The 25,441-nt window shown below is 49.0% G+C and overlaps 1 protein-coding gene across 2 annotated transcripts in view; it reads right to left on the bottom strand.

Moving 5' to 3' along the window:
- Nucleotides 1-13,334, bottom strand: part of MTARC2 (mitochondrial amidoxime reducing component 2) — a 40,613-nt gene extending 27,279 nt beyond the window's left edge. Inside the window, exons 1-4 of one of the 2 annotated variants that reach the window (XM_060644401.3) lie at nucleotides 12,803-13,334; nucleotides 6,934-7,107; nucleotides 2,350-2,512; nucleotides 1,238-1,378 (exon numbers count right to left, since the gene is read on the bottom strand). In XM_060644401.3, the coding sequence (XP_060500384.2) occupies nucleotides 1,238-1,378; nucleotides 2,350-2,512; nucleotides 6,934-7,107; nucleotides 12,803-13,089 (765 nt within the window). In that variant the 5' untranslated portion in view covers nucleotides 13,090-13,334. The remainder of the gene's footprint in view (nucleotides 1-1,237; nucleotides 1,379-2,349; nucleotides 2,513-6,933; nucleotides 7,108-12,802) is intronic. The other variant, XM_078441127.2, reaches the window with a different exon arrangement.
- Between the last annotated feature and the right edge of the window lie 12,107 nt (nucleotides 13,335-25,441).

Raw genomic sequence — 25,441 nt, 5'->3', positions numbered from 1 at the left:
ACTGGATGCAAAGATATATTCTTTTTTTTTTTTTTTTTCTTTTTTCTAGAGAAAGAGCAAACACAAGCCAGGGAGAGAAGCAGAGGGAGACAGAGAATCTTAAGCAGGCTCCACGCTCAGCATGGAGCCCATAACCCTGGGATCATGACCTGAGCTGATATCAACGGATTGAGCCACCCAAGGGCCCCTCAATACAAAGGTTTATTCTAAAGGACAACACTTACCAGCAAATAGGGGCACATTTTACTCACACAAAAGGAAATGTGGCCACCCAAGGGGGCAATGAATGGAGAGCCTCTCCCCTCAGAGTCAGCTATTTGGGATTTCTAAATTGGAACGACTCCTACACCTCAGAAACTGGAGTTACAAGTCTGAGGTGCTAATGCCAGAACCATCCGTTACATGACCAACAAGTGGGTAATACCTCCCAGCTTCAATTTCCTTATAGAAAGGAGACAATAGTACAGACCTCACAGGGTTTTTGTCGGGATCAAATGAGTAATTTATATGAAGTAATACGTTAGTTCGGTGCCTGGTACCCAGAAAACACCCAATAAATGGATTTGTTGTCATTACTTCCAGGGTCCATAAAGCTTAGCCCACCCCCAATGTTTAATAGGACTGCCAACATTTCTTAGCACAGAGCAACACCCAGTTATGTATTTCCATACAGACTGCAGGACAGCTGGGCTCTGATGTGCTTGTCCCCTCAGGGCTACAAGGGGCTGTGTCTGGAGAGGGTGGAAATTTCTGCCATCAGCCATGCAGGAGAGCATGTGGGTCCTCTGGGAGAGAACTCAGGCCATGGCATACAATGTCTCCAGGGCCCTGTTCACAAGGCAGATCTCCTGTATCCTCTCGGCCTCCACTCTGGGGTCTGGGCCTTCCAGGAATCTCAAATCCTTGAGCACTCCTGGCTGTTCTCTTCATCTTCATTTCCTTTTAGTGATCTCTGAGCTATAATGATACAGTCTAGCCTCATTTCAGACTTAACGCAATGTGGAGATCTGATTGCTCACTTTGGGGCCCAGGCATGAAAGGGTGAGCAACTCACCCAAGGCCAGCAAGGTGATGGTGGCAGCAATAGGGACACAAGTCCACAAGGTTAAGGTAAGTCTCAGGGAAGAAGAGACCCCATGGAGGGTCTGAGTTGGCGCTGGGTAAAGGGAACAGCAGTTCTGTTAGCGTCTTGATCAGCACGTTAGAGCTTAATGCACAGAAGCTATGAGCCTCTTACCTCCTCAAAGGCATCGCAGCCTGTCACCACAATGCTGGGTCTGAACTGGTCCATTTTCAGTTTCTTCTCCAGCCTGGTATTCAGATCCACCAGGGAGGCTTCCGAGAGGAGCATGATCGGGCTGCAGTCTGGGTAGGCCACCTGAGCCAAGAACATGGCACCATCAGGCCTCACTGGCCCGTGAAATGCCTCAGCCCAACAGAAAGCTAAGCAAAGTCTGGAAGTGGTGTGTACAGGGGGGACAATGCAGAGGGACAGTGGTGTTCAATGAGGGGAGAAGACCCCGTGGTCTTAGAAACAGCCAAAGTCAGTGCCAGGCCGGTTCCTGCCGCGGAGCCTCGCAGGGGCTCCCTTCACACACACACAAGGCAACAGCCAGGGCTCAGGGCTGCGTCACCTTCCAGGACTCCCCCTGCTCCTCACTCCAGCACCCAGCAGTGACCCCCTTCCCACAGCACTGCTGTAAAACAGGCTGCCAATCCACCACACTGTCCCCATAATTTCTTCAGGCGGCACCCATTCACTCCACGTGCATTTATTAAGCACCTGCTCTGTACCCAGCACTGTTCTAGATGGCATAACAGCAGTGAACAAAGCATTCAAAAAGCTTGTAGTTCAAGGAGGAAGGGGAGGGCTGCCTAAGCGGCTAGCATTTTAAACCTCCTCTCACTGCAAAATCAAAGGCTGTGGTCTCTGGGCTACGGCTGGCCCAGAGGTGGCCTCCTTCAGAACATACCCTTTCAGTGCCCAAAATAACCACACCACACTGATGGCCAAGGGAGCCCTGGGAGAAAGCCCGCTTCTGTAATTTTAGGAAACCTGGTTCAGTCCCAAACGAACCTTTCACTTCACCTTCCCAACCTGTTTTCTCCTGAGCCCCCCACCTCCCTGGGTGTCACCCCTAGCTTCTCCCTCCATGGTACCTGCCGCAATCTATCCTCCACGCTTCACCTGGAGGCCCTTCCCTCTCCGTCCCCAACACCTGCCCAGAACGCACCCTCCGTCCTCCTCCCCTGGGCCATGACTACACTCTCCTAACTGGGATCCCAAGAAGGAAGCCCGACACAGAGGGGTGACTGGCAGAAGCCAAGGGCAGCTCTCTGTAAGCTCACCTGGTAATTCGGTACAAGGGTAGAGAAAATTTTCTTCGATGACCTTCCCTTCATGTGATCCTCAAACTGAACCAACCTGAAAGCTTCTGTTTTCAAGAAGCTGGTGAACCACTTAGCTGCCTGGTCGCCACAGTCCCTGCCCTTGATGTCCATCCCAAACAGCCTGGAAGGGTCACAAGAGAACACCAGAGTTATTCTCCTGCCTCAACACCCTGAAAGATTAGCGCTAAAGACAGAACCGCTTGGGGGCACCTGGGTGGCTCAGTCGGTTGAGCGTCCGACTTTGGCTCCAGTCACGATCTCACGGTTCTTGAGTTTGAGCCCCGTGTCGGGCTCTATGCTGACGGCTCGGAGCCTGGAACCTGCTTCGGATTCTGTGTCTCCCTCTCTTTCTCTCTGCCCCTCCCCCGCTCATGCTCGGTCTCAATCTCTCTCAAAAATACATAAACATTCAAAAAAAATTTGTAAAGACAGAGTAGCTGGACCGCACGTCTTCAGGCCAACGGCCAAAGCTGAACAGAAGCAGGAGGGGAATCTGCAGAATGTGCTCCAGGGAAGAGCTTCTCAAAGCCTAATATGCCTGCACATCACTGGGATCGTGTGAAAATGCACACGCTGATCCAGAAGGTCTGACTGGAGCCTGAGCCTGTGCATGCCTGACAGGCTTCGGGGCGGCTAAGCTGCTGGTCCACGGACCACACTTTGAGTAGCAAGGATGCAGGATGCTCTCAGAAGGGACTCTGGTGTGGCAGATGCAGCCTGAGCTTGGAGTCTGGCAGCACCTGAAACTCCACCGTGCTCTACTCTGTGATTTCACGCCAAGCATTCAACTCCCCTGACGCTGTGTTTCCGGTTGTAAACTGGAGATAATAATACAGTACTTACCCACAAGGCAGGCACAGATTCCATTAGATAACACAATGCTTTTTCTGCTTGAGCACTACTAAAAAAAAATGTTCAAAAGCTACGCACCCCTCACAGAATTGCAAGTGGACATGTAAACTATTTTTATGGTAAGTTTAATTTGTTGTGGAAGATATAAGTTCCATTGAGTTATAAATACTGACATTTAAAATAAAATTATTGCAGGGCCGCCTGAGTGGCTCAAACCGTTAAGCATCTGACTCTGGCTCAGGTCATGGTCTCGAGGTTCTTGGGTTCGAGTCCCGCATCAAGCTGTGCGCTGCTTGAGATTCTCTCTCTCTCTCCCCGCCCCTCCCCTACTTGTGCTGTTTCTCAAAATAAATACTTAAAAAAATAAAAATAAAATTATTATAAAGTGTATTATGTATACTAATATACAAATATATAAAATTATGCCCTGAAAGCATGCAATGGAATCCAAATGCCATGGTGGTTTGACACCCACTCCCATCCATTTTAAAAACATATGGTTGGGGCGCCTGGGTGGCTCAGTCGGTTGAGCGTCCGACTTCGGCTCAGGTCATGATCTCACGGTCCGTGAGTTCGAGCCCCGCGTCGGGCTCTGTGCTGACGGCTCAGAGCCTGGAGCCTGTTTCAGATTCTGTGTCTCCCTCTCTCTCTGACCCTCCCCCGTTCATGCTCTGTCTCTCTCTGTCTCAAAAATAAATAAACATTAAAAAAAAATTTAAAAAAAAAATATGGTTAAGGTCTTCTTTAATAGTCCACATTTTTTTTAGAGACACGAGTGCCGAATCTTAACCACTAGACCGCCAGAGACAGTTTTACAGAGAAAAAGAGTATACTCATGATTAGAGAAAAAGTGGCAAGGCAGGGAGTAGGGAGGGAGAGAGAGGGAGAGAATTTTAAGCAGGCTCCACACTCAACACAGAGCCCAACATGGGGCTCGAACTCATGAACTGTGAGATCACAACCTGAGCCAAAATCAAGAGTCAGATGCTTAACTGACTGAGCCACCCAGGCACCCTACTTTTTGTTTTCAAATAGGCTTCAAGCCCAGCACAGAGTCCAACACGGGACCCAAACCCACGACCTGGAGATCAAGACCTGAGCTGAGATCAAGAGTCGGATGCTTGGAGTGCCTGGGTGGCTCAGCAGGTTGGGCATTTGACTTCAGCTCAGTCATGATCTCATGGTTTGTGGGTCTGAGCCCCACATCGGGCTCTGTGCTGACAGCTAAGAGTCTGGAACCTGCTTCAGATTCTGTGTCTCCCTCTCTCTCTGCAATCCCCCACCCAACTCGCACTCTGTCTCTATCAAAAGTAAATAAACATTAAAAAAATAATTTTTTTTAAAAAAGCCCTGTGCTCTCCGATGTCCCCAGTCCCACTCTGACCTTTAGACTCACTTTCTTTTCAAATGGCCTCTCCAGCCCCCTGTCAAATCTCCATGCTGCTCTCAAGTTTCATGGGCTCTTTTTTTTCTCTCTCTCTCTCTCTCTCTCTAACCCCTCTTCAGGGACCCATTGCTTGACCTCTGATTAATTCTTAATTCAGTCCCAAAGCCTTCTCAAGGTCCCCTCCTGGCCTTCAGCCTTGCCCCTAAAAGTCTCCTCAAACAACAAATTACTTGGAACAGACTCGACCCCACTGTTCATCAGTTCCCAGAGCACCTGCTCCTGGATCCAGCACATTCCTCAACCCCTCACAGCAACACCCGTGGATGAGCACACGCTTCTGTCCCCCAGCTTCCGTCCCCCAGGTGAGCCTACTGTGGGCACTTTGAAAAGTAGAAAGCAGCCAGTGGGTAAGAGAATACTAACAGCGAAACCTCTTTCTCATTCCCGAATGCTGCCCTTCCACTGGTCCCTTCTCCCCCATCCCTGCGGCAGGCGGTACCTACCCCTCAGCTATTCTAGGGGTAACCCTTCGGCTTCTCCTATTCTTCCAGAATGTTATGCAAAATCCACGCTCTTCCACATTTGACACAAAATGTTCCATAATCCTTTTTAATTTTTTTAATGTTTATTCATTTTTGAGAGAGAGAGAGACAGAGCACACACAGGAGGGGGGCAGAGAGAGAGGGAGACACAGAATCGGAAGCAGGCTCCAGGCTCCGAGCCGTCAGCCCAGAGCCCGACGTGGGGCTGGAACCCATGGACCGCGAGATCATGACCTGAGCTGAAGCTGGACGCTTCACTGACTGAGCCACCCAGGCGCTCCAAAGGGTAGTTTTAAGCTCAGACACTTTGCTTGAAAAAGTATACAATCAGGGCACAGGGAGCACTCTGTGGCCGTCCTCTGAGCCTTGGGGACCTATGGACAACCTCAATTTCCACATGCTGAAAATGACAAGTGCCCTAGCCTCTAGGACTTCCGGGCAGCACCGGACAAGGCCCCCTTGAGCCGTGGCATTTGACAGCCCTGCAGGGGTCCTACAGACTGGAAGGAAGCCCAGGGCTGGAGACGTGTCTAGGAGGCCAGAGGTGGGAATCTCCCACATCTGACTGGTGCAACAGGTGCCTCAGTCTCAATCCCAGACCCGAGAGGCTGCAACATCACCTCGAGAAGCTCCTGCACCCCTCTCACCCAACCCTGAGATTCGGCTGGTATAGTCTTCACTCACCGCCTCGTCTGCCTGGCTGGGCGCGGGCTGCCACTGCTGAAGCGAAGCCCCTCCAACTTGAATAAACAGAGACAAACTCTAAAGACTGGCCCTGTGTCCGCCCCCCCCCCCCATATGTATCAATCATGCTTTCGTATTTCCTGTCTTTTTGATGCTTTGACATCCTGGGATCTTGCCGACATGGAAGGAACTGTCCTTCCCAAGTCTGGTCAGTTCCTATGGGTGGTAAACGACCCACCTGCAAGGGCGCCTTTCGTGTGCATGACAACCTATCCAGAGCCCCCATCCCAGTCTCCTCCCCTGTCTACTTTTACGTTCCAGGCCACTGTCACCCTGCCCGAATACTCAGGGCCAGGTACCAGACAAACAGGGACAGGACCTCTATGCCCCAGAGCCCACTGGAATTACTCAAACTAGCCAATCCTAAAGCTGTTTATCCTGCCGTGCCCGGTACCTCCTGTGGAAACCACAATAAAGGCTCTTGCTCGCTGAGGTCGTTCCCCCTGACCTCCCACCCTACCTCAGCCCCCACCTCCTGACCAACCCTGGGGTCCCTCTATGTGGCTCTCTATGACATGCCAAGCCTCCTGTTTCCAGGGATCTGTACGTCCTTACACATCATGGTCATTTCCACATCTGCACTCCTTAGCATACCTGATTAAGACAAATCCCAGGGACCCTGGAAACAGCTCTCTGCCTCATCCACTCGCACCTGACCACAGGATTGATCCCAGCCCAGGACAAACCTCTTAAATATTTCCTTTACCGGGGCACCTGCCTGAGTGGCTTAGTTGGTTAAGCATTAGACTCTTGATTTTGGCTCAGTCATGATCTCAGGGCTCATGGGATTGAGCCCCGAGTCGGGCTCCATGCTGATAGCATGGAACCTGCTTGGAATCCTCCCCCACCCCTCTCTCTCTCTTTCTCTTGCTGTCAAAATAACCAAACATTTTTAAAAAATATTTCCTTGACCAAACTCATCAGCTACTATAGACACTGTAACAAGACAGGGTGCAGGGAGAAGCCCGCAGGAAAATCAAGTCCGCTGCAGGTCCCTGGGGGCCCCAGGCAGCGCACCTGCAATCATGCAGCTTGTTTGAAGAAGGCAGCTTGCCCGGCAAAACCAGCTGGTCCATGCCCGGAGCCCTGAGGATCAGGCGGTCGCCCTCATAGGTGATGGACACCAGCACCAGGCGAGGCTCCTGCCGGGCGGTGACCATGTGCCCATCTTCCTTAATCACCAGCCAAAACCTGCCAAGGAACAGACGAGAACACACTCAGAAAGGCCTCTTCCACGTTCTCAGTGGTTTCCGTCTAGCTTTCTATTTCACCAAAACCCTCCCCCTACCCGCACTCAGGATCCAACCATTTTTTCCCAGACAATTATCCAGACCTGGCCAAATTCTTTGGGTCCAAAACATGGTGCCCCCAAAAGGAGCTTCTTTACAAGAAACAGCCCTGGGAGAGAACATGTGGCCAATGCGTGAAAATCTCCAGTTCTTGGGGCACTTTGGTGGCTCAGTCCAACTTTGGCTCAGATCATGATCTCGTGGTTCATGAGTTCGAACCCCACATCAGGCTTGTTGCACTGAAGCTATTGTCAGCATGGAGCCCACTTCAGATCCCCTGTCCCCTCTTTCTGCCCCTCCCCTGCTTGTGCACTCACATCGTCTCTCTCTCTCTCTCTCTCTCTCTCTCTTTCTCTCCGAAAAATAAACATCAAAAAAAATAAATAAATAAAAAGGGGCACCTGGGTGACTCAGTCAGTTAAGCGTCCAACTTTTGGCTCAGGCCATGATCTCACGGTTCGTGGCTTTGAGCCCCACATCGGGCTCCGTACTGAACAGCTCAGTGCCTGGAGCCTGCTTTGGATTCTGTGTCTCCCTCTCTCTCTGTCCCTCCCCTGCTGGCACTCTGTCTCTGTCTCCCAAAAATAAATTTTAAAACGTTAAAAAAAATTTTTTTTGAAGAAAAGAAAATCCCCAGTTCCAAAAATCCAGAAAATGAGGCTGACTTAGGGACCTTCCCTTCACCGCTTAAGTAATTATGGTGCTCAGTTTGGGGCTTTGCTTTGGTCAGAAACTTCCCTGTGTCTGTTCAACACTCCTCCGAGCCCCTGGTCGAAGCGAAATGTCTTCTAGGTCTTTTCGCTGTGGAACCAGACGGGGCCAAAACTGCTGGCCCAAGTCATCTAGAACCCTAGACAGATTCTTGTTATGTCCGTGATTCCGAAGGACGCAAACGGGCCTCCGCTCTGTTTAACCTCCCATGGCCCGCAGATCTGTCGTCAGGAGACCCCCAATTAGCCTTTCTTCCTTGTGCGCATGTTCTGATTCAGAGAATGAAAATTCTCACAAACCACAAGTTAGATCAGAACTCGACTCATCTCTAGAGAGCTGCTATTCTGGCCTCGGTTTTCACACCGCATCCTATCTGGGGTGGGGGTGGGGGGGATGGGTAAGCTGGAAAGGGGGAGGGAGGCTGGTCCGGGGAGGTCGCCTACGCTTTGATCTTCAGCAGAGTGCATGTTTTGGGTTATTCCACACAACTCTTTGATTACTAAAAAAAAAAAAAAAAAAAAAGAGTTTAAAAAGCGTTCTGCCCTCTAGAGAGTAAGTTTCAATATCCTTTTTTTTCAACATTTTTTAATGTTTATTTGTTTTGAGAGAGAGAGAAACAGAGTGTGAGCCGGGGAGGGGCAGAGAGAGAGAGGGAGACGCAGAATGCAAAGCAGGCTCCAGGCTCTGAGCTGTCAGCACAGAGCCTGATGTGGGGCCCGAACCCACAAACTGCGAGATCATGACCTGAGCCAAAGTCAGATGCTTAACTGACTGACCCATCCAGGCGCCCCTCAATACCCATTTTAGACAGAACACAAGTGCAGCGGGTGAGGAACTCTGCGGGCATTGATGTACAAGCAGCAGCTGAAAGCTGGGGTTTTCCAAATGTGAGTAGGACAAAAAGGACAGCGCCTTCCAGAACGAGGGGCAGCTCCTCTAAGAGAGACATTTCCAAATATGACTGGAACCAAGTGGGAACGCCTGCAAGAACCTGATGAGGATGTCTGATCTCAGAGTGCAGACAGCTCAGTCCCTGCCCTCACCGGACCCTAGTGGTGTCCCTTCCCCCCTCGCTGGCACCTGTGCCCTGTTAACCAGCATGTGTGTTGGTGTCCAGGTATGGCAGTGGAGGCAGGACCGTGCAAAGGCATCTTAGGAACTGTCTCGGCTGTTCCCATCCCGGAGCTGGTGACGCTGGGGAGTAGCAGGCTCCATCCCTCTGAGAAGCCACCTCCTTCCTTCTAGGTAAAGTAGGTTCCCAGGGTTGTCTGGCCTACTCACCTATGGGGTTCTGTGGCCAAGGGAATCCCTGCTCCTCCGTTACAGCTCCATTCCCCCCCGGGCTGGGCCCTGTTCCTATTTCCAGCCTCATCCGTGGGTGCGGAGTTCCGGGTGACCCTGCTCTGGTCAAGCCCACCACCGCCGCCGGCACTCCGAGCTGGCCACAAGTCTTAGCACCAAACAAGACTCCCTCTGAGATCTGCACACAAGCCAGACCCATGTCCCAACAGGTGTCTGCAGGTTATTTCTGACAGCGAGTCCCTCGCTGGGCTGAGTTTTCTCATCCCGCACCCCCTTCCCCATCCACCTCCACTTTAGCCCTTCCCGCGGGCTCACAAGCGCCGCCCTGCGCTCCAGCCAGTGGTATTGCAGCACAGGAGGTCACCCCTGGGTGTTCACAGTGGGGGGGGGGGGGGGGGGCGCTGGACATTTTACGCCACCTGCTGCAACCGGAAAGGCAAGTGGCAGCTTGCAGGAAGTCTAACACCGGGACGGGACAGAGACACCGACCCAAGATAAAACGCTGCTGCCTGTAACATACCGCGACCACCCTCATTACCCTGTCCACTGGGGTAATGCCATTTGTCATCTCTTGCACACAAATGATGCCCAGTGAATGAACAATCATCTCTGTTCTGCCAGATCTGAAAGAACGTTAAGTCTGGATTGTGGATTCTTCATGACCAAGTTGTCCCAAAACGAACACCTTCCTTTACGCATAAAGCATGGGTGTGTGGTGTAAGAATCAATGCAGAGGCTGGAGTTCATATTCTCCAAAAAAAAAAACCACAGCGGTGCCCTGAACAGCCACAGAGGTGGGAGAGCAGAGCCCAGGACAGCTGGAAAACCTTATTTCTAAACTTAGAAATTGGCCTGGGAAGTGGAAGTGCCTGAGCCTGAAAAAGGGCGGGGGGGGGGGGGGGGGGGGGAGCAGGGACCCGGTGACAGCAGGAGGGTAAAGTCAGGAGGAAATGACACTCAGGATGATAAATTAGAAATCTCATTTCTCCCGGAGATCACAGTCTGTGCACAAAACATAAAGGGCTGGCTTTAGAAGGGGTACCGCAGATGCACAAAAGACTGAGTCATATATGCCCACTAAGGAGAACCGGATTTACAAGGTCAAGGAGGGCAGCCAACCCTCCCCCTGTCTGTGCCAGTCAGGCAAGGCCAGCATTCTGCTAGGCGGCCTCTAAACCGGCTCAAAGTTCAGGGTGCCCAAGCCAAACATTCACAGATCTGTTCAGAGCTCTGAACAAAACAGTTCTAGAAGTCGGAGACACAGAGCCCTTTAGAGAGGAAGAACCCACCCAGCTTCTTAGAAGGGTTCCAAAGACACAGGTTCAAAATGGAATTAAATACGAGAGGTCTTTTCCTGCGTTAAAGGCTAGTAGTAGTTTCGTTATGAAAGTCTTAGGTTGAGAGAACAGCGGTCACTTAGCAGAGTTCTTTCCAGCTTGCTTTCGATTATCCTTCAATAAATGAAACCTAGATTAAATAGCCTCTTTGAGACCGTCAAGTCCAACCCCTCTCTTTTGTGAATGAAAAACAAAAATGAGGTGCAGGGAGGTTAGATGACTGGGCCCGGGTCTCCTGAGGCTCAGTACAACCTTTGCTTTTTTAAATCACACTGCCTTCAGAAAAAAGCACGTGATTGCTGCACCCACAGAGCTCTGAGTTCAAATCCCCCCAGCACATAACTGTTTGGTGATCTTGGGTGAGACGCTCATCCTTTCTGATACTGTGTTTTGTTTTTGTTTGCTTGTTTGTTTGTTTTGCAGAGTGGAGATAATATCTAGCCCACAAGACTGTGATGAGGCTTGCATAAGATCATCTACGTGACAGGATTCAGCTCGGGGTCTGAGGCATCCGACGCACTGAGTCAACGTTCCCCTGCCTTGCCCTGTCTCATCCCAGTCTCCACACCCCACCACCGCACAAAACCCCAAGCATTTGTCGTTCAAAACAAAGTTGTTGTTTTTTTTTCATTGACGGAAGAAAGGGGTTGTTTTGAAAGTGCAATAATCACAGCGAAGCAGTGACAACCAGAAGTGGGAAAACAGTCATTAGACGATCAAAAGAGACACGGATAGGAACCGGAAATCCCTCTTGAGAAATCACTTCGGTCCTTCAAGCGGGGAAGGAAGTAGCACAGCCACTTTCTCTGGATGTGCATCATGAGAATTCGCTCCTCCCTGTTTTTGGAGTCTGTCCAGTATCACTAAAGTGAAGTGGTCTTCCCAGCAGTAAGAAGGCTTTTCTAATCGGTCACGCTTGAACAAGCTGCGACCAAGCTCTTCTCCTTACTGGCCCCCAGACACCACCCTCTCATCACAGAATCAGATTCCCCCGGGGAGACTGACACACGACTTGAGACGGCTTCACTCTTGGTGATTCTGATCCCATAGGTCTGGGATGGGACTCCCAGGACATTTAAGTTTTAAAAATCTCTCCAGGATTAGAAATCCGGAAGGAGGTGGACGGAAACTCCCCAAGAGTTACACGGTCGGCATACACGATATTTCTCTAGGACAGGGTGTGGAGTTCTTCAAAGCTGTGAGCGTCCACATTTGTTAAAGACAGCTGTCTTCGGAGAAGAGTGAATCCATGTGTCGTAGAGAGACCTCAGGGCAGCAGACGGCCGCTGCTAGAAGATTCCTTGAACAATCACCTCGCAAACCTCCTCCTCCCTATACAGAGAGGACCACAGCAAAACCATCCCAGATAGGAAGGCATCTTAACTGAAACGAACAAAAGATGGGCATTCTGTTCTTCCTTGTTCACTCTTTCTAGAGTTTAGCATCCTTTACCATATCGAGCAAGCCTTCCAGATATCCTGCATAATTCTGTGTCAAGGAGTATGTTTCTGTAGCCTCACCTTTGGGATGAGTTAAATGACAGGACACCTTTTTCTTTTCTGAGAGAGGAGAAATGAAATTTCCATGCGCCAGGCCTTATGTGGGTGAAAACTTTACCCAAAGTTCTTCCTTGAGGACCACTCTGCCTCTGGAGAGAGGGGACACACTCTTCCCTTAATGGCAAATATTACGTTTGCAGCCCCCCATACGCCTTCTCCCAAACACAAAACTTCACTCTGCTCATTACTTATGAAAGCGGGTCAAGTCTCGCCACCTCCTGGTTCTCCTAGGCACCTTCCCCAGGACTAGAGACGTGTGAGGAACAAACTCCAGCAAGTCCAAAGCCAGTGTCCTTGAACAAGACTTGGTTTCAGCGTTGCTGCGGTCCGCCCACGAGTGCTCATAGCATTTTATTTTCTACCACTGTGCTACAGACCTAAGATAGAATCAGAAAGTTTAGAACTAGCAAGAGACTTGGGAGACGACCGGGTCAGCCCCGTCCTTCTACAAAGGAGGAACCTCTCATCTAGAGAGGGGCAGGGGTTTGCCCCTACCTACCTACCTTTCCAAATCTGAACAAGACAGGAACTGACCTTCCCAGGTAAAGGATCAAAGGCAAGGCGTCCAACAGGCAGCCCAGGAAACGCCGGAGGCAAACCTCTACTCTCCCTCCCGCGAGCGGGCCCCCACCCGACCCCCGGGAGGTATCGCGCAGCCCCGGCCCGGTTCGGCCCGGCTCGGCCCTACCTGTCCCGCAGGTGGCCGCAGCGCAGCCCCAGGGCCGTGCACTCCGCCGCGCTCACCGCCACCCCCTTGCAGGACTTGACCGGGTAGATCCAGAGCTGCGCCACCGTGCCCACCTGCTGCAGCCGCCGGCGCCGCCTGGACCGCGCGCGGCGCCAGGCGACGGTCCCCAGCGCCACGGCGGCCAGTCCCAGCGCGGTCACCGCGAGCCAGCCGGGCCGGGGCTGCGCGGGGAGGCGCGACGCGGGGAGGCCGAGGCGGCCCAGGGCCGACGAGCCGGCGGCGCCCATGGCGGAGCGGGAGCGGACGCGGGCGGAGGGGGGGGCGCGGGGGCGCTGGAGGTTCGGGGCGCGCGGGACGAGCCGCGGTCGCCGGGTCGCCGGCCCTCTAGTCCCTGCAGCACGCGTCCAGGTGGCAGGCGGCCGCGCGGTAAGCGGACGTGAGGCCGCAGCTCTCCCCGCGCTGCGTGCGCCCTCTGCCTGCGCCGCGACGGTCCCCGCGCAGGACCACCCCTCGGGCCGCCCCCCCCCCCCCCGCGCTCTCCACGCCCCTTTTCGCGCGCGCCTCTCGGCGGCCGGGTCGCGCGCTCCCAACGGAACCCGGGAAGCAAAACCGCAGACGGGGGAGCGCAAGGTTGTGAAACGTTTAGCAACTACTTGCTCTGGCCGATCCCTCCGGGGACTGCGGGACTTGGGCCCCCCCACCCGCTCCCCGGAAACCTCTGCACCGACAGCGGACTCAAGGCCAGCGTGGCCTCTGGCAGGGTGAGGCCCGGTCCCCGGGGTGACCCCGGCCCCCCACCTCCAATAAAATGCCTGCCCGAGACAGAGCTCCCTGCTGCAAGGACGCTTCACTGCTTGTTCCGGCCCACATCTGAGGACACACCCCTGACCTCCAGGTCCTAGAACATTCGCTCAGAAGGGCTCACAAGTGTGAATCCTTCCTCTGTCCCTCTGAGATGTGCATGTATCTTCTGCAACTCAGAAATGTCTTTCTCAGGGACCTGAGAGCCTTTCTTTTGAAAGAGAGTTATCGAGAAGGACAGGGCTTGTCTCCGGTCTCTGTGGGAGGACGGAATCCTGTCTTCAATAATTGCCAGCTGGCAGACACAGACTTTTGTCATTTTTCACTTGCGGGCCCCACCCCCCCCCCCCCTTCTCCCTTTAACCTGCCCAGTCGCCTCTGCCCAAATGGCGCTGGATCTCAGCTCTTTCCCCTCCTGTCACTAGTTACTGAATAAAATTTGTTTTCCCTGCTTTAACTAATGTCTGGCTGTAGTTCATCTTGACCAGCTCCATTCATGCAGGCTATTTAGTGAACAGGGGATTTTCTTAGACTAGTTCAGGTTTGAGGCTGTTTATTATATTAAAAAAAAAAAAAAAAGGCGGGGGGAGGGGGGCGCCTGGGTGGCTCAGTCCGTTGAGTGTCTGACTTTGGCTCAGGTCATGATCTCTGGGTCCCTGAGTTCGAGCCCCGTGTCAGACTCTGTGCCGACAGCTCAGAGCCTGGAGCCTGTTTCGGATTCTGTGTCTCCCTCTCTCTCTGACCCTCCCCGGTTCATGCTCTGTCTCTCTCTGTCTCAAAAAAAAAAAAAAAAAAGAAAAGTTAAAAAAAAGTTTCTTAAATTGTGGCACAGTTCTGGGAACATTTAAGAAGGCAACCATGAACCACCTCCCAAATCTGCATCAGTCACCCTCTGGGGAAGAGGGCCATCTTCCGCAGCGGGAAGAGGCTGGAGAAGGGAAGGGAGCTGGAGGAGAAAGGCTCCCTCTCACTGTTCCTTGTGAAAGTGAAAGTCAAACCCCCACCTGAACTTCTCCCTCTCCAAATATATATATAAATCTATACCTATAGATATATCTATATCTAAAACACAGTTGATTAGAGTACCGACCCAGGAAGCAGAGGGGGAAAAAAGAGTCTAAAAGGTGAATATTCCCCTTGTCCAGCCAGCCCCTCGAAGGGAAGATGGGTTCCCGGCAGCCAACAGAGCAACCAACAGAAATATTAATTAGGGCCACCCAGTAGTACATCTCTCCTGGGGAGATGTGCAAATCAGATGATCGGAGTGTGGTGATAATCAACCTTCAACTCATATAACAGGTCTTATGGGTGAGACAAGCTAAAATAGTGTAGCAACTTCAAAATCTCAACAGTCTAATAAAGTACACATTTATTTCTCGCTTAGATCCCAGTTCGGTGCAGGCCAGCACTGGAGCCCTAGTCAATGCAGCCATTCAAGGACCCAGACACCTTCTGGGTTGTTGCTCTCCCCTCATCTAGACACTGGACGACCTCCGCATTCAGCCAGTGAAAGGAGAAAGAAAACAAGGCTCTTGAGCTGGAGGTTTTAACACTTTTTTTTTTGAGACACAGAGCACAAGTGGGGGAGGAGCAGAGAAGGAGACACAGAATCTGAAGCAGGGCTCAAACCCAGGAACTGTGAGATGGTGACCTGAGCCAAAGTCAGACACTTAACCAGCTGAGCCCCCCAGGCGCCCCTGCGAGACAGGTTTTATACGGGGTGGTCCTAGAAGTAGCGCACGACTCTTCTTACACCCATCCAAGCACACAGCCACATCAGTAGAAAGGCCGAGAGGCTCGACGGTGTGCAGGGCTGTTCACAGCAGATGTCGTATAGCTGAATAAGAGAGGGAGGAGGGGATACGAAATCTAGTCTATCTGTTCCCAGCCAGAAGAGGTGAATCTGGAACTAATAACACGAGCAATCTCTACCCGTGCTGGTGCAGCACCCAGAGCCTCTTTCGGAGAATAGCCCCCTCGGGATTATTTCTATACAAACGTGCTATTACATGGGCCTCCTGTGTTGAATCAGTAGATCTTTACTACACTGACCATGAAACCAGAAGTAACAGTAAGGCAACCAACCATCTATGAAGTGATTTGATCCAAGACCTTATGTGGCAAGAAAAGTCCTTATTGGATAGCACAAAGTGGCCCAATTAGAGCGCTAAGAAATTATAAATGGGAGGTGCACGCAGGAAAGGAGGGTCACTGAACAAATCTCCAGCAGCCCCATGTTTCTGAGCGGTGGTTTCTCGGGCCCACTCTGCTCCACTCTGCTCAAATCCTTTTCTGTCTTCCTCCCTGTCTCACTCTAAGTAGACGACCTTGCTTCCAGATTTGGAGCAATAGAAGGCATCATCAGAAAAGGCTTCCTCCCTCCCCCCCTCCGTGCCCCTAAATGTGCACACTCTCATTCACCCCTTTTGCGCGCCCCTTCTCCCCTTTCTCCTGTTCGGCGGGTCAGATGTGCTTTCTGCTGCCTGAGGCTCACTCAGCCTTGGCGCCTGGGATCCCGTCCCTGCCCTGGGATCTACTGACTCAGCATCATCTTTCTCTCCTGAGCCTTCAGGAGCTTTCTCTCATTGACTGAAACACACAGAAGGATTTTCCATCATTTACAAACACTCCCTGATCTATCCCCTTCCCCTCCTGTTTACAATCACACTTTTGAATGGATTGTCTACAGACCCTGTCTTTCTCACCCCTCACCTGCTACTCCATACAATCTGGTTTCCATCCTATCAACGTCTTGAACTGCTCCTTACCAAGCCAACGTACATGTCCCTCTCTCCCCTGTTCTGCTTTTATAGGACCTGGTAGTTGTTTTTTGCCCCGATGATCACTATCTCTCTTTCATCCCAACTTACAATTTATAAATATTTCAAACCTACAGAAAAAGGGCGCCTGGCTGACTCAGTCAGTGAAGTGTGCAACTCTTGATCTCTGGGTCATGAGTTCGAGTCCCACTCTGGGTGTAGAGATGCCTTAAAAAAAAAAAAAACCTACAGAAAAGTTAGAAGTATGATACAACTCCCTTCATCGAAATTCTTCATCTAAATTACATAAATCCTTCATCTAAATTATACATGATTAGGGGTGCGTGGGTGGCTCAGACAGTTAAGCATCTGACTGCGGCTCAGGTCATGATCTCGTGGTTCACAGGTTCAAGCCCCCACGTTGAGCTCTGTGCTGACAGCTCGGAGCCTGGAGCCTGCTTCAGATTCTGTGTTCCCCAGTCTCTCTCTGCCCCTCCCCCATCATCCTCTGTCTCTCTTTCTCTGAAAAATAAACAAAACAAAACAAATGTATACATTATACGTAGTTAACTTGCCACATGTGTTTCTCTTTGTCTCTCTTTCTTTCCATGTATGTATATATATATTGACTAAAACATTTCAAAATGGGTTGCAGACATCATGGCATTTATTTTTAAGTATTTGAGCATCTTCTAAAAATAAGAAAATGAAATAAAGCCTTGGATTGCGAGTAGCTTGTTCTGCGAGTGGTCCACAACATGAGGAAACATTTCTAACCAATTTTAACTTGATAAACAAGCGATGGCTTGCGATATGAGTAGTATGTGATGTCAAATGGCACATGATCACGACTGAACCAATGATTCCAATGAGATTGGTTCCAACTGAGCCAATGAGAGAGAGAGAGAGAGAGAGAGAGAGAGAGATCTCGCTGTGGGATTGTGGGCGATCGTCTCCCATGCTCAGATGCTTGGTCTCAGGCCACGGTGTTTGGCAGAAATAGGTGCCCACAACTGGCACTACGTATTTTTTGCCACTTCAACGTTCCTATGGACAGTCCTTTGCTTTTCCATATAAGAGTAAGCTTAGGAATGCTTTGCTTCATTCATTCTAGGTCAGGCCGCCTGCAGATGTATAATTGATTTCATTTCATTTAATAGTATTTCATTTATCGAATGCTCCTACAGTTTTCTTCTAGAGAAAGGCATATGTTTGCCCCCCACCAACGGCTCTGTTTTCATGTTAATCCCAAGTGAGTTTCCGGGCTTCAGGGAACACTGGCTCCCAAAGAACAATGACATCTTCTATTTGAGTTTGGAGGGAGGGTATTGGTGCGGAGTTTGCCTCTTGCTCCTCATAGAATGACATAAGGACATTAAAACTGTAACCACAGCATGAGCCACATATATAAATTACATGAAGACGGGTGCATTTAAATATCTGCAAAAGGTGTGGCCTTGCTAGTGAGTAAGAATTTTAAAAGAATACAAAACGGAATGGACGTAGCAGTACGCTGATTGAGCTCTGTCAAGTGCTGTGGCAACCTGGCCGACATTGCAAAATCATCAGTAGTGAGGATCAGCGGAATAGGAGAGCGGCTACCCCATTAATAGGACATGAGCTTGAAGTTGTTTATTGGCATAATAGCTGGTAAAAGGGCTCCACCTGCTAGCCTGGGGATCAGAAAAATCTTTTGGGGTGTCTATAGCTCTAGAGTCCCCTGTCTCAGCCAAAATATTTGCTCAACTTAAAATCTCACTCACCTGCAATAAGATCTCCAAAATTCAAACTTAATGAAATAACAGGAAGATTTAGAATTTACTTGAGACATAATGCAGTAGTAAAAGTTATTACAATAGTGTTAAACATAGGAATAATCTTTGCAGGTTCGGTAGCTCGAGTATTTTAATACTTAAGTGAGTTTAATATATAATAGTGAGGAATGTTAGAATATCTAAAAGATTAGGGGAAGTGGGTGGGGCGGTGGGGTGATGGGTGAGATAGGTCATGGGTATTGAGGAGGGCACTTGCTGTGATGAGCATCCAGCATTGTATGGAAGTGATGAACCACTAAATTCTACACCTGAAACTAATATTACATTGTATGTTAACTAACTGGAAGGCAGATAAAAACTTGGGGGGAGAAAAAGAATATCTAAAGGATTAACCTTGAGATTCCAATTTAAGTTGTGCACTTGCTTGCTTGCTTTAGATTTTTTTTTGGTGACTAAATATCATAACTAAAAAATGTCCTAGGGGCATCTGGGTGGCGCTCTCTGTTGAACAGCTGACTCCAGATTTCAGCTCAGGTCACGCTCTCATAGTCTGTGGGATCAAGCCCCACATGGGGATCTGCACCAACAGTGCTGAGCCTGCTTGGGATTCTCTCTCCCTCTCTCTGCCCCTCCCCCACTCATTCTCTCTCTCTCTCTCACTCTCTCACTAAACTTAAAAAAATTAAAAGTTAAAAAAAAATTTTTTAAAGAATTCCAATATTTATACATCTCATTTATTAGATTGTAAGAACTATTGAAATACTTGGAAATCTCTATTAGTCAAACAGTTGAAGTACTTAGAAAGAAAAACATTAAATTTACAAATGCAATTCAAAAGTCTTTAATGCCAAACATGAATCAAAAGCCCCTTTAAAAGTGATTGTTGAGGCGCCTGGGTGGCTTGGTCGGTTAAGCGTCCGACTTCGGCTCAGGTCATGATCTCACGGTCCGTGAGTTCGAGCCCCGCGTCGGGCTCTGTGCTGACAGCTCAGAGCCTGGAGCCTGTTTCAGATTCTGTGTCTCCCTCTCTCTCTGCCCCTCCCCTGTTCATGCTCTGTCTCTCTCTGTCTCAAAAATAAATAAATGTTAAAAAAAATTTTAAATAAATAAATAAATAAATAAAAGTGATTGTTAAAAAAAAAAAAAGAATGAATGATAAAAGAAGAATAATAAGCTATGTAAAGTGAGTTTAAAATTTAAGGAGATTGGGGAGCCTGCGTGGCTCAGTCCCTTAAGCATCCAACTCTTGGTTTCGGCTCAGGTCCTGATCTCACAGTCCTCCCTCCCTCTCTCTCTGCCCTTCCTCCACTCACACTGTGTCTGTCTCTCTCAAACAAACAAATAAACTTAAAAAAAAAAGTTTAAGGAAATTTGGGGGGCCCCTGGGTGGCTCAATGGGTCAAACAAACAACTCTTGTTTTCAGCTTAGGTCATGATCTCAATGTTTGTCAGCCTGGAGCCTGCTTGGGAATCTCTCTCTCCCTCTCTCTCTGCCCCTCCCCCCACCCTTGTGCGCATGTGAGCGCTCTCTCTCTCTCCTCAAAATAAATAAAAATAAAATATCTTAAGAAAAAAGGAGGGCCAAGAAAAATTTAAGGAGATTTTGGGAGCCCCTCCCTGGCTGGCTCAGTAGGTAGAACATGTGACTCTTGACCTCAGGGTTGTGAGTTTGTGCCCCACATTGGGCATAGAGGTTACTTAAAAATAAAAATCTTAAGAAACGTTGAAGGAGTTTTTTCAAAAATTTTATTTAGTTAACAGGTAGTGCAATATTGGTTTCAGGAGTAAAATTCAGTGTTCATCTGTTCATCTGTTTTGTTTCTTAAATTCCACATATTAGTGAAATCATAAGGCATTTCCCTTGCTTGAAGGAGATTTTTGAACTTGAAACTTAAGGAAATAAAATAACAAAACAAAAAAGTAGCCTTTTTTAGGGCTTTAGGGTCCTTGCACAAAATATACACATAGCTGGGCTTTCGTGACCCCCCAGAGTTACCATACGTAAATTTTGTGTGAGAATCTGTATTCATATCATAGTAATGGTATCATCAAAACACCTTGCATTTTATAGTACTTTACAATTCATGGACTAATTTGGCATGCAGAGAGGTCGGGGCTGAAGTCTGAGAGAAAGAAAGCTTGCACGTTGCCCTGGGAAGGTTGGGGGCACGGCAAAGACTAGAGACAGTGGGGTGTCCATCTCGAAAGTTCCCACTGGGAGGATTAATCCAGGCAAATTCATCACGGTTCAGAATCTGCCTTTTAGCCTTTTAAAGTAGAAAGTCTAACTTTTCAGTATCCGGGGGTTGACGTGGACTCAGGGACACGAACCCTTGCTGAAAAGACTCACAGGAGACTGATGATGAAAACATCCGCGCCATTTTACTCATTCATAATAAGAAATATGTCCTCACGCTTGCACATCAGTGTGACCAATAATGCCTCTTCCTCCCAATGAGGATCCAACAGGGAGAACAACCGCCTTGCGTGTTAGGCGGGCGCCCCCTGCAGGCTGCCAGGAGGAGACGCGTCCAGATTGTTACAGGGGGAGTTTGGGAGGGGACACCACGGAGGTCATGCCTTAGCTGCCAGACGTCAGTCTCAAAACTCCCTGAGGCTGAGAACTCAGGTTTCTAGAACAAGTACAATGGCCAATCGTCGTCCAAAGGACAGCAACATTCACTTCAGCCCTGTCGTGGGCTAGACTTTGGTCTTTGGTCTTTAGTCTTTAATAATGACTAAAGAGTCTCAGATCTCAAGGAGCCAGAAGCCTGCCTGGGATCCATATCAGTAAACAGGGAATCAAGAGAACTGGAGGGAGGGAGGAATGGGAGCTCCTGGAGCCTCACGCACAACGGGTCCCCCATGCGACAGAAAAACTGAGGCCAGGCTCATGGGAAACATACTGCTAATTGATGCAAGGGTCGCAGGAGAGTCTGACAGAGAACATTTTGAGCAGCTAAATTTAGTACAGGCTGGAAAGTAGGGGGCAAAGGCGGGGTTGAGGGAGTGGGCTGGGAAGATAAACAAACCCAGATGGCAGGAAGAATTCCACTGTGTGTAAAAGAATATGACCTTCATCCAGACGATGTTTAAAAATGAGTAACTAGTTACTGATAAGAAGAGAAACTGAGTGGCTGGAAACAAGGGACAGGTGGACACTTGTCGTTTGTACACATTGATACCTTTTGCATTTTGAGCCATGAAAATCATGACTTATTCCAAAAAATTCCACAAATTCCAAAATAAAGTATTTTGGGGGTGTTGGGGTGGCTCCGTCGGTTGAGCGTCCGACTTTGGCTCGGGTCATGATCTCACAGTCTGTGAGTTCAAGCCCCGCGTCGGGCTCTGTGCTGACAGCTCAGAGCCCGGGGCCTGCTTCCGATTCTGTGTCTCCCTCTCTCTCTGACCCTCCCCCGTTCATGCTCTGTCTCTCTCTGTCTCAAAAATAAATAAAAACGTTAAAAAATTTTTTTAAATTTTTGTTTCCAATTTTTAAATAAACATTAAAAAAAACAGTTTTTTTAATGTTTATTTATTTTTGAGAGAGTGTGAGCAGGGGAGGGGCAGAGAGAGAGAGAGAGAGAGGGAGACACAGAATCCAAAGCAGGCTCCAGACTCTGAGCTGTCAGCGCAGAGCCAGATGTGGGGCTCGAACTCACGAGCGGTGAGATCATGACTTGAGCCAAAGTTGGATGCCCAACCAACAGAGCCGCCCAGGCACCCCTAAATAAAGGTTTTTTAAAAGTATTTTCACAGTATATTTTTTAATTATACTACTTACATGAGCCTAGCTGTGTACTAAGCTTTGGGTGAGCATAACAGATAGCAAACCTACCCTACCAGCTTCCAACCTAGGAGGTATTTTTCAAAGCAATATATCTCATCAGAGACACAGCCTACCATTGGGTACAGCCAATGTCAAGAGATATATAAACAAATCATCATAACATAAGCAAAGTGATCGTTATACTAGAGATTTGGGCTTAGAACTTTGAAAGCACAGGTTGGTGGTGGGCAGTTTACTAGCCCGAAGGCTTGAGGAAGTATCACGTAATCTGGATTTTGGTGAAAGGTCACATGTAAACTGGGTTTTGAAGAATGCATCGGAGCTTTAAGAACTGGAAAAGAGAGGAGGACCTCAAAGAGGACTAGAACTTCCCGAAAAGGACTGAAATGTTTTTGGAGGAAAATACTTTTGGAGATAGTAGGAGGTGAGGCTATCAGGCAAGATGATGCCAAATTGTGCAGGCTTCGCATGTTAGAGGAATTTCTTTCCTAAAGGTGGATGACTTTCTCTCCTAGAAAGTTCAAATATACCTCCACGGATGGTGGTATTCTGGCAGCTGGTGACTATGTACCAAATTTAGGATAGATTTATATTTTTCCCAAATAGCAGGGAAAAAAATAACTTATGAAAACAATTTTTGTATTTTGTATTTTTCTTCCCATAATTGTTACTGAAACCTCCCAGTTTCTGTTGATTAATATAAGAGGTTAAAAAAAAAAAATCAGTATAACAAGCAAATATGGGAAAGTTCCAAAGCAAGTAAATAGCTTGCTCTTTTTTTTTCTCCTTGTCAAATATGTTCATAGTTGTGATTTTTATATGTCATTGAAAAGATTTCCATTACCAAGATGTTCTTTGTTTATGTGTTGGAATTAACTGTTATCAATGTTTGGTCTCTTCCACAAAAATCAAGGCTTCCTGTTGGTTTGCAGCCCAAACTCTCCCCCACCGCTTGTTTTCTTTGGCTTTTACAGTTGGTTTTTGGTTTTGGTTTTGGTTTTTCAATCGGGAAGTTTCTAGCTGGTCTTGAAAAATTAATACCACATAATGCGACATCTGTGTTCTGCGTGTCAGCAATCAGCAGGACCTGACTGGAACCTGTCCCTTCAGACAACATGACCTTGACCTCCAAGTTCAACCCTACAGGCTTTGGGTTTGTCCTGGGTCTGCGAGGGGTTCCACCAGGGGGCGCTGTGATCAGCGTTTTGGAGAGAAGGGCGGGGAGGAAGTGCCCGGAGCCGGTTCCACAGGCAGAGAAAGGAGGCCCTCCTTTCCTTCCTGGAGCGTGAGTCCTAAGGCACAGCTTCCTGTGGCCCAACACAGTGAAGGGTCGGGGAGTAAAATCCAGTCGCAGGCCAAGTATTTTGAAATAGAAGGGGAGAAACAAACCCACACTTTATATTACCCCTGACATTGGAATAATGCTTTGGAGTCAATAAACGTTTGTCAGAGACAGAATGTTGTCTGGTCCTTCCAGCAACCCTGGGTCAAATATAGGAAAAGGTGTTATACTTGCTTTAGCCAAGTCCCTTGAACCCTCGGCTCGCTTCCTAAGAGTACCCACCCAGCAAGGAAGAGGCAGGTCCCCTTGGCGGTGGCTTCCTCACACGTCCCTTGATAGGGAGAAGGAGGGGGAGAGACAAAGCCCTGAATGAGGATAGGGAGTCAAGAACATGTGGCTAGAAAAGGGGAGCAAGGAATGGATGGGCCACGAGAAAGAAGTTGACATGTGTCTGTCCCAGCAAACATCCTCCAAGTAAGACTGCCTTCAACCTGCTGGGAGGTCGGCCTGTGTATCTCGGGCACAACGAAATGTCAATTTGTATTTAAAATAGAATTTTTTAAGAGAGAGAGCGAGCGCGTGTGCACGCATGAGCAGAGGAGAGACAGAGGGAAAAAGGGACAGAAGATCCAAAGCAGGCTCTGCACTGAAAGCAGCTAGCCCAACGTGAGGCTTGAATTTGCAAACTGCGAGATCATGACCTCAGCCGAAGTCGGGCGCTCAATCGACTGAGCCACCCAGGCACCCATCAGTTTATATTTTATAGAGAGGTGATGCAAGGGGTTCGTTGGCCTCTACCTGTATACAGGAAGGACACTGATGTCCCTTTGATGTCAAAGGCAAAGTTGTGGGGTTGCACCAACGACGCTGAGGCCCCCCTCACATGTGGCCAGTCTGGTCCTGGGTGTCCCCCAAGCTTCCCAGTGGCCACAGCCAAATGTCCTTGCAGCTTGGATTTTGAGGATGTTATCAGCCAGGATGCAGAATCCTACTTCCTCTCCATTTTCGGTTGCTTTTTCTCTGTCTGTTTTGTTTGGCAGCTGCAGGAAGATTTGCTTTTCATCTGAGCAGCATGTGCACTGGTCAGAGCGAAGGACGAAGGCTACAACAGGATACAGTCATCTGGGAAGGGAAGAGAATCTCCCTGCTTGGGGCTTCCTTTCCAAACACAGCCACAGCCCTTGTAAAGTAATGGCCTTCCAACCTCTCTCTCTCCACTCACTTCCCCAAGAAAACATCAGGCAGAGTGCCTCCTCACCCAAGGTTAGCCTCAAAATAACCTCTGTTTCCCAGGCTCCCTTCCACTCTATTTATTTATTTAAGCTGCAAAAGTCTTGAACGTCTTTAGTAATTGATGTGGAAATATTGGGGTTTGGAGCTGACAGCCAAGAAAGAAAGAATTCTTGACATGTCTTTGGAGCAAAAAGGTGGTTTTATTAAAGCGTGGGGACAGGACAGTGGACAGAAAGAGCAGCAATGGGCCGGTGATGGATGATTGATTATATTCTGTACTTTCAAGCTGGGAGGGAGTTTGGCACAGCACAAACCTCCAAGGTATTTTGGAAACAAGGTTTCCAGGGCCGGGGGAGGGAAGGGAGGTTGGGGGCGGGTAGCTATTGTTAAAAAAAGGTCATTTATGACTGCTCAGTAAAACCTTAGTCATGAGACCCTTCAGATGGGTACCAGTGGGCCATATACTCAGAGGATAATTGCTAAAATATTTAGGGGGTAGAGATAAAGGACATTTCCAAAGGAACTTTTATATGTTCAAGTAGATTTACAGGATCCTGGGGCCTTTTGACCTTAGCAAAGTGTCCAAGGCAGCTAAGCCCCTAGGGGAATGCCACTCTGCCTGTCTCAAGGACTTGTTAATGGGCTGTAAATTGTTAGGAAATTTAAATTTTATCTTTGGCTTTCGTTTCCCCTATCAGTCACTATGACCAAAAACTAATGACACAGGTACAATCTACTCTAGGACACTTGGGTTGCAAGCACTGTGTTCTTTTTCTTAATTGAGATGCAATTCACCAGGGTGCCTGGGCGGCTCAGTCTGTTAAGCGTCCAACTCTTGATCTTGGCTCAGGTCATGATCTCATGGTTCAGTTCGTGAAATCGAGCCCGGTGTTGGGCTTTGTGCTGACAGCGTGGAGCCTGCTTGGGATTTTCTCTCTCCCTCCCTCTCTGCCCCTCTCCTGTTTGCATGCATGCACGTGTGTGCACTCTCTCTCCCAA

The sequence above is a fragment of the Panthera onca genome, chromosome F1 (assembly GCF_046562875.1).
Source record: "Panthera onca isolate mPanOnc1 chromosome F1, mPanOnc1 haplotype 2, whole genome shotgun sequence".
Taxonomy (NCBI): Eukaryota; Metazoa; Chordata; class Mammalia; order Carnivora; family Felidae; genus Panthera; species Panthera onca.
Note: the sequence above shows the minus strand (reverse complement) of the source record. Positions and strands in the feature narration are given on the sequence as shown.